Source organism: Columba livia, chromosome 2 (genome assembly GCF_036013475.1).
Source record: "Columba livia isolate bColLiv1 breed racing homer chromosome 2, bColLiv1.pat.W.v2, whole genome shotgun sequence".
NCBI classification, from domain to species: Eukaryota; Metazoa; Chordata; class Aves; order Columbiformes; family Columbidae; genus Columba; species Columba livia.
Window position 1 is genome coordinate 37,523,387 of NC_088603.1, and position 12,431 is coordinate 37,535,817.

Consider the following 12,431-nt stretch of genomic DNA (forward strand, 5'->3'; position numbering starts at 1 on the left):
TGGTTAGGAGTCATTTGTGGTCAAGCTCACAATTTTATCACTAAATCAGAAAGAGCGGTCTGTATTAAAATCACAATACTTAATTTTCCGAGGGAATGGACTCAAGAGTACAGGCTTGTTTGGGTGTGTTCCTGCAGACAAAGGGGGTGAAAACATTAGCAAGAAAAATGCTTGCCTTAAAACTTCACCAACTTTGTTTGAAAAGGGCAATGACCATTTTGTTTTTACTTTATGAAAAGTAAAGAGCAGCTTTTCCCATCCCAAGTGATGGAAGTGGCCTTTCAGCCATCCACCTGATGGGTAAACGAGCAGAGAGAAGGAAAAGGAAGCATTAGCAGTTGGAGTGTGTATGATTTATGTTTTGCTAAGCTCAATTAAGTCTCTGGCCAGATCTAGCTCCTACTATGTCCACTCACACGGGTGTAGACCACACTATTTACTCTTCTTTTCAATTAAAATGAAATACTTACTCTAGCAGAACATACTTCTTAAATAGAAGGGTTTTCTGCCATAGCTTTTGGAAAAGCAGCAGAGGAAGCAATGGTGGTGTGCAAAACCTGGCGGGTGAGCCATGAGCTCTTGTCAGTATGCAGGTTATTTTATTCCTCCTTATTTACTGATGTGTGGACTGTAGCAAAATGAAGTTTGCTCTACTGAAAAAGATCCTACCAATCTCTTTTCCCGATGTGAGTTCAGTTTACTTACTACAGTGGCAGAGGGTGTCATTTGCTTTCATCACTAATGGATTCTAGTATGCAAAATCAGATCATTACCCAGCCACTGCCTGGAGTGGCTGCACAAAGCATTTGTTATCATCCCTGATACAGATTTACAGCAATTGCCTTGAGTTTGGTTCAGTGTTGAAAGGCGTATAAATACACATGTAACACTATAGTCCTAGCGTGCTCGAACCTGCCCGCTGCTTTTGTAACACGGGCCTTGCACCAGATTTGTGGTCACACGGGTTTATGGGGAACCCAAACGTGGTGCATTCAAAGGGAGTTTCTGTCACTTCATTTCCCCTACTTTAGAGTGATCTGTTGAAGAGCATTTGAATCATTCCTGTTTTGTTTGAACTAGTCAAATACAAGCACCGACTACAGTTTCTTGGATTATTAGTTTTACTTTTTTCTCCTTTGACTAGTGAACCTGGTTTCTCGCCCTCCCCTATAGCTAAAATGTCAGCTAGCAAAATCCGTGTGTTTTTGGTACCATGTACAGCCCAGGCCTCTGTTATGTTAAGCCTATTGAAAGATAAACTTCAAGATCAAAGCAAATTTCTGTTCCCATGGTTTATTTCATCTAGACTTTGGAAAGATGTGAGCACTGCGTGCTGAAGATTTACTCCTACTGAGTCTTCTGTTGTTTATCCATTTCAGTTGTTCCATCTGTCAGACCGTCTGCCTCTTAATGACCCCATTTCTTTCCCCCCCCACCCTCATTTGTATTACAGGTCCATACATTTCGAGGTCCACACTGGTGTGAATACTGTGCCAACTTCATGTGGGGTCTCATTGCTCAGGGAGTGAGGTGTTCAGGTAACCCTTCTATATTTTCTCTTTCTCTTGAAATGCTCAGGTGTCCCTCCCACCCTCACCCTGCACCCCCTGCGGGTGGAGGGATAGGGATTACCTTACAGAACAAGGCAAGAATTCCTCCCACACAAGTTAGAATGATGTTGTTTTCCCCATTAGCTGGTTTAGAAATGAAGCCACCAGCCCTTGGTCGCTGAGAGTGACATCCTTTCAGTAGTGCCTTGGTGTATATATTAAGAATTCTTCTTTATGGTGCCATTAAGTTATACCTGAATGTTTTTACATCTTAAGAAAAAAGCTCTGGAAATGGCAGAGCCAGCCAGCAACTAGGCTTCATAACTCAGCTTTTTGCCACCAATGGCTGAGAAGTGACTATGTCTGCAAAAAACTGTCACCGTGCGTTGCTGCAAGCCTTGAGTAGCCCACCTTACGGGAAGGCAAGAAATACAACCTTCGTTTTCCCAGAAGGATTAGTTTTCTGGTGCCTCTGTAATTGTATCAGCATTTTAATAGCATTTTAATTACTTTAAATTTGCTTGTTCTTTTGTGAAAAATAATCCATCTTGCAAAAGATGCAATAATCATCACATCACGAGCCTTTGGACTCAGGAGGTGAAATGGTATTTGGCGCATTTCAAATGGGATTTCATAGCTTCTTTCTACAGACCGTCAATCCCTTCCATGTCTCAACTGAATATCCTTCTGCCATACCTCTCCCTGCCCTGACCTCCAGCGTTCCTGGTCTCAGACTGGCACCAAACACATCTGCCCCCAACTTCTGCCCTGCATGGACAGAGGAGTTGTTACCTAAAATTTAGACAGCCATTTGAAGGGTCAAAATACCTTTCATAAATGCAAAGTTTTAATAAGCACAGTCTCAGTTAGTGCTGCATCTTGTCTGCCTGTAGATAAATAATGGTAACACAAAGAATATGAGGACATTAAAAAGAGGAAAATTAATAGTAATTTGCTTTTCAGGCCATTTGAACTGAAACACAAGTATGCAAAATCTGACCTCACTAATGCATAGAACTGTATTTTTTCACATATATCAAATAATAAACTTACTAAAAGGCTTATTTATTTAGTATGAAACATAATACTCTCCCTCATTAAATCACCAGCATTTAACTCCAAGTAGAGAGATGCATTTGGATTTAACTACACATGTTTGGAGAACAGCACTGAAAACAATACAGCGAGATTCCTAACTGCAGCTGCTCACATTTGTATAGAATTCAGAAAACAGTCATGTATTATGCAGTAATAAGTGTAAGGAGAAACACACCAATTCCATGAAAAGTGTAGGTATGTTTGTAGATAGGATTTTGCTGGATTAATATTTTATAGAGAATAATACTGAAATGTGCTGCAAGTAATAGAAGTTTACATTTTGCGTAGCTTGGGCAGAAAATCAACATGAAAAAACACTAACTTATTAGTGATGATACTGGACAAGTTAAATTAGCCCAAAAGGTACTGTCAGGGATGGACATGACTGGGAAGGCATTAAAACAGGAATCAGAGTTACGCAAGATAATGTGACTTGCATGGTGGTGTTCACTTTACTGAGGCTTAAAAATTCATTTGGCTAAATATTTGAATCTATGAGAAATTCTATTTGTGGAGATCAAGCGATGATCTCTAAGTTCATAAAAACCCACCTGTGCAACCAAGAGTAGGATTTGACTCTGGAGTAAGACACCAAGAACCATTTGTAAAATGAATCACTTTTTTACATCATGTCTTTCACAGCATTTTATATGCCTATGCTGACCTACAGACTAAACTCAGGAGACACTTTAGTTAACAGTGAAGTGATGAGACGGGGATGGGGAGGCTGCTGATGTAGCAGAGACAAAATGTGACACTGCAGGAATGTGGAATGGAAAGGGAGACCCACTAGTTCAAAGCACTGTCACAATTTGAATGCTCAGGTGAATCTTAGGTTCTTCGCCTGCCAGCAGTGCTAAGCCACAAGCTGGCGAGCAGAAGACGATCATTACTGTGCTAATTTTATAAAAGATTAGACTGAAATACTCAGAAGTTAAGTCCCATGTCCTTTCCAACACAACACCTAGGGCTACATGTCTGGCAGTGAACTGCCCCAGACTGCAGCAGTGGTCACCTCCAGCTCAGTGGTGTGTGAAGGACCTTCAGAGCTTCTATAGCTTTTGTAACAGCTAAGCCGGAGCTCATTTTGCCCACCATAAGCTTTTTGCAGGACATTTCTATGATCCTCTTTCTCATCTCCATCTTATTTATTCTAGCTTTTCTGAGTGACGGGGAAGTCATGCCCCTTGCTTGATGTGGCCCAAGGAAATAAATGGTTAGACAAGACCTATTGGCATTAGTATTAATTAATTAACCTGACTAACTTTGTTTACAGACTGTGGGTTGAACGTACATAAGCAGTGCTCCAAATACGTGCCCAACGACTGCCAGCCAGACCTCAAGAGGATAAAGCGAGTCTACTGCTGCGATCTCACCACACTGGTGAAAGCCCACAATACCCAGAGGCCAATGGTTGTGGATTCCTGCATTCGAGAGATTGAAGCGAGAGGTTTGTGCACTTTGGAAAGTAACAGACACAATTAAACAGAGATTAATTAAGTGCTGAGCTAGGACAGGGTAGTATGCCCATACACACTGAATAGAGGATGAGAGAAGGGGTTTTTTAGTGTAGGTGATACATTGCTTTGCCTTAGCTAGGAAAATTAAGTTATGACATTTCATAATGCAATTTCCTGAAATGTTTTCTGAAAACGTGTCAAAACATATATTACGTTACACTTTTGAAAGGGGTGAACTTTAAAGTGAACTTTAAGTTCATGTTTATGTGTCTTTTTTCATTATTTTATTTTAACATACCTAGGGACACTTCCCATTTCAGAGTAATCAGTTTAAATCAAATCCCTTATTAATAACCTTTCTGGACATTATGGGCAAGAGAACACAAGTCACTAGAAGTAATTCAGACAAGTGAGGTCCCAGACTGTGGTGGTTTGTGGTATGTCACAAACTGTGCAGGGTTTCACATGATGCTCAGCTACTGACTGATGGATGCCGTGGCTCAGGTGGCAATGTCACAGCCAAAACTCCAGCTTGTGACAGGTTTTTGCTACGCAGTAGCATGCCAGATTGAAGAAATACCATATACCCTCCAGCACAACACAGTAATGATCAGGTATTTTTGCTTTGGATAGCAAACGTGTATGTCATGCTGCCCAATAAGCCAAATTTCCTTGTTAGTCATAGCTTCAGCACGGAAATCTCATAATGTTGAATTCCTGGCATCACAGTAATCTGCATGGCAACACACTGGTACTAGCCAGAGGGATTTCAAAGCCACGCATCATCTACTGAAATGAATCAAAGATTTACAAGTAAATCCCCTGCACTGCTCCATAAAGCTCTACCAGGATTATTTCATCATTGCAGGGATAAATAGAAAGAATAGTTTAGACAAAGAGAGAAGAGCTTTACTCCAGTGATGTAGCAGGAAGCTGCATTGCATTTGAGATCTAATCACTTACTTGTACATTTATTGATTAAGATAAAATCTGCTGCCTGCCCTCTGTTTTTTCAACATCTTTAAATTTCTTTATTTAATTGCCGTAGAACTATCTAAGATAACTGATTTTGTTCTTAAGAAAACAGAGTGCATGGGATCTTTTAGGTAGGTTAGTGCTCTGCATAGTCACAATAAGGAGCTCTGGGATGATAGTATATAAGGTGTATAACTGTGCTTGTCTAGCTCTGCCTGCTCTGCTGGGCTGCCCTGCACATTTCATGTTGGTGTGGAGCAACGTGGGGAGAGTTGTACAAGTGAGCAGGTCTCTTGTGGTGCAAGAACTGTAGAAGGGATGTACCTAGGTGGAGAATAACGGTTTCCACCGCATCTATCAGCTGTGTAAAAGTAAAAGCTGTGAACAAATGTGCTCGTAGGGAAAGGCAGTCTCTTACTTGCATTGCTATTTGTCATTAAGCAACTGGTAAAAGGAAAGGAGACCTCTAAAGCTTTATTAATTATAGCCAAATCCAGGAAAATCTCCCACATAAAATTAATAAATCATGATAACATCACATGCCCCACCATTAGCAAATTGCAATATTTTCCTCTAACATCATCAAATGTGTACCTAACAAATTATCTAGATCCTTCCTTAAATGCCCTGAAGTTTCACATTACAATTAATATTTTGCTACACTTACTAGATCTGTTGTTCTTGCTTTATTGTTTTTAAGCCTGAATATTTGTTGGTTACTGAAGCAAACTTAACCAAGAACTTTTTTGTTTCAGGTTTAAAGTCAGAGGGCCTCTATAGAGTCTCAGGCTTCACTGAGCACATTGAAGATGTGAAAATGGCCTTTGATCGAGGTATACCTTTTTTAACCTTGCACAATTTTAACCTAAGGTTTCAGTTCTAGGACTTTTCAGTTCTTCTTTTGTTTACATCAGTACCGTGGTAATGAAACTGGCATATAAGCAGAAGTACAGAAAGCAACCTGTCTTTTCTGACTTTTTAAATTAATCTGTAGTGCTTTTCATAAGAATAAATCATATTTCAGAGTTGGAAGGAATAGCTAAACAGTAAGTAATGGCAGGCAGAAGGCCAAGTGCTCGGGGAACTGGATGATTGCTCAGCCAAGCAGTACAGCCTAGGCTCCTAGTTCAAGTACAAGCCTAGATAGTACAAGGGAAAGTTCTTAGTCCTGTCTTTAGTAGACTCAGTGGTTTACAATACAATAATCTGTTTATGTGTTTAAGAACCAGGAAGTTCAACTGGGAAGTCATTCTGCATGTAGCCTCGTAGAAAGCAGCATACCACGGTGCACGTGATTGCATCTGCACAACAGATGAGAGGAGCATTGGGGAGATTGGTTGTACAGCATCTTGAAAAAAAACAATAATTAAAACTCTGCCTGTTAATCCTTTAGACCTTCTAAACAGATTTAGCTGATTACCTTGTTTCTGGTTGTGCACACAGTCTTGGCACACAGGACTAATTTTAAGTATATATATATCAGTGAGTGCAGAATAGGGCCTTCATCAACAGAAAACACATTTTCAAGTACATTTAAGAAGTTACACAAATATTCTTCTCCTTTCCTGTAATGAGTGTTCTCCTTCCTACTTCATTTTTTCAGGAGGTCAAGTCAGAAAGTCAGCCTGTGGGTCAGGGTACTAATCAGAGGGGTGCAGAGCCAGGAACAGGCATGGCCAATGCTGCACCTGGAGACAGCTCTCATGTCACTCAGGCAGGGACTGGGGGCTCTGGGGACCCATGGCAGAAGGTTTGGGGGATCCCAGGGAGCCTGGGCAGGGCCAGCAAGGGCTATGGGTGGCACGGCTTACACTTACTGTGTCTGAATACATTTTTGTTTGGACAGTTTGTTATGCAGATGTCACTGGCAAAGGAAGTCCAAGTAGGAACTGCCAAAGTGACTGTTTCCATGCTATACCAAAATATCCTTCAAAAAATAATATGTTTTAAAACGTGTTGGATGCTGCAGCTATGAACAAATGCATATACACGTATAGGTCAGCCATGATTTAGGCAAAAGAGCTGCACAGTGCTCTGACTGCTATCATAGGAAGAGACATGTTGCAGATGTGCCACATGAAGCGTCGTTACTGAGAGGGTCACAGTCCCTGTAGGTAACACTCTGCTCCCTGCAGGTAGATCTGGCCTGGTGAACCCTTTTGTTCTGCATGTTAATTCTCTGCTGAGTGTACCAACCTGAATGCAACCCAGAAGGAGAAAGACAGGCTGAAGAGGGAAGAGTTTGAAGAGAGCAGATGGAAATTTATGTCTGAGCATGGTTTGAACAATGCCTTAGCTGTAGTTCCTCTGCATATGCTTCAAACTATTGGAGCCATTTCAGTTTTACAGACAGCATATTTTATAATTGCCTATGCTCATGGCATAATCTGGTGGCAATACCCACTTGAGTTAGACACGCAGAAAGGAAGAAAGCGTGATTTAATGGCAAAGAAGGCAGCAACTAGAAACAGGAAGGGTAAGGTCACTAGCAGTATTGGATTTCATAAGGAAAAAACATGGATAAACACGGAAGCAGAGAAAGTAAGGACTGAGTTTGCATACATCTGCTGTGGGGAAAACTGGCATAAGTTGATAAAAAGCAGTGTCTTTATTTTCTTTTAACAATCTCGTGAGGGAAAAGGGATAAGAAAGGAAAGAGAGTGTTGCCATTGAATAAGACTAAAAGCAGTGGAACAGTGAACATATTATGAGAACTGTATGACTGGAGTATTATTGAGACCTGAAGCTGAGAACTTTCCAGTTTTGAAAATGTTTTCTCCATGAACTGAGATGGAAAAGCAGGAGTTTTTGGGGTTTTGCATGAAAGGATTTAAAGAAAACCAAAATAGATTGTTTGTTGTGACTTGTGGGCTGTGCAGCTAGAAGGTGTTTGTCAGCTGCCAGAAGGTTGAATTGGCAAGACACTTCCAACCTGACAGCTCAGGGCTTGCTTCCCTGTCAGATCCAAGTTTACAGAGACAGAAGATCCCAGCCTCTCCTGCATCCCAGCCCTGCAGGTAGGAACATCACTTTTCTGCTGCCCAGTTACCCCTCCTTAGCCCTAGAAGCCAGAGCAGTGGGGAGGGGACTATGCTAAGGATGCAGAATATCCCAGATATCAGTCCCAGCTGAGAGAGAAGGGAGCTGAGAGCCGGGTGGCAGGTCTTAGCTCCAGCAATGCCAGGGAGGTTTTTGTTCAAATTTCATTTTCTGCCCAGAAAGTGAGGTTTGTGGGAGTTTTACAGAACTGTTGTTTTCATGTTCACTACAGTAAATTAGTATATTTTTTGCAAAAGTAAAAAAAAAAAAAAAAGGAAGGGGGTGGCATTTGTGTCCGAAATACAAAGTGGAAAATTCCTAATAAGTTCTGGTTAATAGGTAGGTGTTGCAGCAGAAGCAGCCGTATATGTGGCCACATCACTATCTCTGGAGTATGTTGCATAGGAGGAGGTAAATGTGGTTTAGAAGAGCTTGGAGAGTCAGCTGTCAAAGTAGAAGGTGAGAGCAGGTGTATGAACCAGAGAAGAGAACTGTTTAATCTGATCGATAGGCCTGGCGCAATACTAGAGGATATACATTGGCCAGGAATAAATATAGTTTGACAATTTAAAGACCATTTTTAACCACCTGAAAGCAAGGCTCTGAAACAACCTTCTAATAAGAACAGGGATAAAAACCTTAGCTAGTTTTAAAATGGAAGTTGAGGGGTTTACAAGAAGGGTTATATGGCATGGTGCCTGCAGAAGCAGAGGTCCCTCTCGGCCTGTCCTTTCCAAGCCAGTCCTCAGGCACCCAGCTAGAATGCCAGTACACTTTTCCATCTCTGGAAATACAGCTTTTAATAACATGGGTGTGAAAATAAACAAGCAAGGAGTCCTTCTGTTTAATGTGTGGGACGCATCCTTCAGATAATGCCATCAAGCTTTCTGGTTTCACAAGCCCCAGGAGCCAGAAGACGGGATGATCCAGGGATGGGGTGCAGGGATGCCTTGGCCATTGGGGACCTCTCCTGCTGATTTCACATGCAGCAGAAGGGCACGATAAAGAGAAGCCAACCCTCCCCCTGACTAATTCTGCCTTGCCAAAGGGACACTCACGTGTTGCTTCCAAACAATTACAGCAAGAACAGAAGAGCAAAGGCAGGTTTGAAAGTTGACAGTCCAGGAAGAGAATGACATCCCACAGAATACTTTCTGGGCCCCATGAGGCTGTCATAGTTGGTTTTAAAACAGGGAGAAGTTGGTCCTCGTCTGATTTAAACTATGGCTCCCTTCCTAAGCCAAAGCAGTGTAAATACCGCTACTGTAAATCAGCATTAGGCTCTCTGAGGCACTGACAATGTTCCATTTTAGTGATTTTTGTAATGAGAAGGAGGGGAATAATGTGGATTTATATAATCTGGTGAATGTTGGTGCTGTAGAATGACAGTTGCTCTCTGTCAGCATTGTTGAGCTGTGGCATTGTGGCATCCAGAAAACCCTCATTGTGTGCTTTATCCACAGACCTGCCATTGTCACCAGTGCATTCTGTCCCCCCACTTGTTTGTATGACTGGCTGGTACAATACACTTGCTAAAAATATTACACTGTTAAATATTACATTAGTACTTAAAGGCATCCTAACTCATACTTGTACTCTTTTGCCAGTGTAGCTGAAAACCTGACAAATGCCAAATCCAAGAAAAACCACAAAGAAGCGTGTTAGCATGGCAAAGGTTGTGCAATAAAAACAAAGCGCTGAGGAAAAAGGAACTTAACTAGAAATGTAATTCAGTATTTAGAGGGCATAGCTGAGGTTTTAAGAATGTAATACTTATTCCGTTTCATTCTCTAATAAACTATTGATATATTTCTGTGGTATCCAAAGTCAGCTGAAACCTCTAAGGAACAGAATAATGACATTCTTTGTCTTGAGATATTCAAACTTCAGCATAATGCAACAAAGTATGTTGAGAGTCAAAGTAACAAGGAAAAATAAATAATGGAGTTTGGGTAGGATTGGGTTTGTAAAGCTGAGATAAACTATATGTTTGTAATTCTAAATTTTTTAAAAATATTGTATTAACATATGGCAACTGCAATGATACTGAAAATACTAATTACAATCTGTGGATAGTTATTGTATTCAAGAGTTTAAAAAGTTATTGTGGTAATGCAGCAGGTGCCACATAAAATATAAGTAGTTCATACAGTATGCTACTGCAGAGGATCCTCTGTGGAATATGTCTCATGACTTTACTGGCAATTAATTAACTGTTATTTCTTAGTGCTTTGAATTTTAAGTGTGTTTAAATTAAACTATAAGTCCAGGAATTTGTTGAGGATAAGAAATAAATGCAGCCTGCCAAGGGCCTTCAACTGCTGAAACTGAAAGGGAAAAAAAAAGACAAACCAAAATCTACCAAAGGAAAATAAAAGTCCACCTTCCCTTACATACTCACTGCAGAAATGTGTAGGTACGTTATAACAGATGTATTGTTACGCTCACTTTAAAATAATCTTCACTGCCTTTCCAATGGATGTGCATTTGTCTCTGCAGTGAAGAGAAAAATCTTTGAGTTGGGAACTAATGTATTTTTCCTACAGTAAGCAAATACGTAAATAAGAGGTATGTTTGAAGTACATTGTAGTTGAAAGTACCTCTATCTGAAGCACCCCTTTAAGGAAGCTTGCTGGGCTGCTTTGTAAAAGTACTAAATAAATAACACTTCCATTTAGTGTACTGGTGACCTGGATAATAGACGCAACCTTCTGCTTTGCTATATCTGTTCTGATGCAGCTGCCGGCTCCTTGGTGGTATCTGTTTTCAGCGCTCAGTGTCCATCAATTAAATAGAGCTCTCCACACAAAGCTTTACAAGACTAATGCTACCGTGCCTGGAACGTGTGGATTAAACAAAAGATTGGAGCAGTGTAAACATCCTCCTAGGGCTTATTGATGCTGTATTAAATTAAATGCTGATGGATGTATTCAGACTGCTCAGCTGCATCAAGAAAGGCCGCTTGTTTTAAACACTTAAGCATATAATCTCCTCTTGATGAGACCATGTAGTGCTATTAGTCTTAATGAGAATTATGTGCATACATTGGACAGGACGTATCCCTTCAAGATTAATGCCATAGGTTTGTATAAAATGTCTACATCAATATAAACTCTTTTACTCTGCTGTGAAAGCCTTTATCACCATCTTAGATGCCATGCATCAAGCACACCCACTCATCTGTCTGTATCAGGGCATGTCTACAAGCACTAGTTATTGTGAGACAAGTGAGGCAATGGCTCTACAGCATGTCAGCACCTCAGTGGCAACAGCTCAAGCTTGTGCTTGCACCTCCTGGCAGATAGAAGCAAACTCCACCGTTCAAGCAAGCATAACTTCATATTGCCCCACTCACCACATGGTCCTGATCTTCACCACCTCCTGTAAGGAAAGCACTATTATCCTCACTTGAAAGGTGGGGAACAAGGACTACGGGATATAACTGATCTCAAATAAGCCTGAGGTAAAGCTGGGGATTAAATCCAGACAGCGTCAGCCCCTGCTTGACCAGTGTCCTACCCTGTCTTTCTACTGGAAGACCTCCAAGGACAGGCCTCGGGAGAGGACAGCAGAATTTCTTGGTCTGGAGAAAAATGTGGATATGAGGGTACCAGGTAGTACAGAACAGATGTAGTCATTTGAACTTGAAAAATAATAGTGATACAGGCTCGCTGCTAGTTCTTGTGATTTCACTCATTGCAAGCCATGTGTTGGTCAAGCGCTTACCAGCAGCACTTGTAGTTGTTAAGCTCATGTGATTATAAGTGCTCGGTAATGTAGTTCTAACTAATTGTTATAATATGTGGCAAACAAAATGTATGTCATTTCAATTGCATAATACATCTATTTAGCTGTTCATCCATTAGAAGTATCCATATTCATTTAACAACTTGCGATACACATTTCAAAATAAATTGTGTGGCTAAATGCCATAGCATGTCCATTTAAATTCAGATCTTTGCTATAAATAAACAAATCAAATATGAAGACATTAGAGGACATCCAGAAAATAAGGCAGCTTTATTACTAGCTAACCAATATAAGTAGACTGGTGCAGGACTTAAAAGATTTGGATGTTTACTGTGATTTTTCCTGCTTGTCCCCTGAAGATCGTTGGAAATCTGTGCCTCTGTTTCATTATTACTATTCATACACCTGTGCCTTGATCTGTGGATACAAATTACAACATCAGAACAAATTATTAATAGCTTATTTGCAGTGAATAAATAGGCCAAATTCAATAACATATTATTAACATGATTTTTCATCCAACTTTAAAACATTATGTGTGAGATGGTACACTGCAGAT

At 40.6% G+C, this 12,431-nt stretch overlaps 1 protein-coding gene across 2 annotated transcripts in view; it reads left to right on the forward strand.

Moving 5' to 3' along the window:
• CHN2 (chimerin 2) overlaps window positions 1–12,431 on the forward strand; it is a 167,957-nt gene that overhangs the window by 148,131 nt on the left and 7,395 nt on the right. For both annotated transcript variants that reach the window (XM_065051418.1, XM_065051419.1), the window contains exons 8-10: window positions 1,454–1,538; window positions 3,925–4,098; window positions 5,839–5,916. In XM_065051418.1, the coding sequence (XP_064907490.1) occupies window positions 1,454–1,538; window positions 3,925–4,098; window positions 5,839–5,916 (337 nt within the window). The remainder of the gene's footprint in view (window positions 1–1,453; window positions 1,539–3,924; window positions 4,099–5,838; window positions 5,917–12,431) is intronic.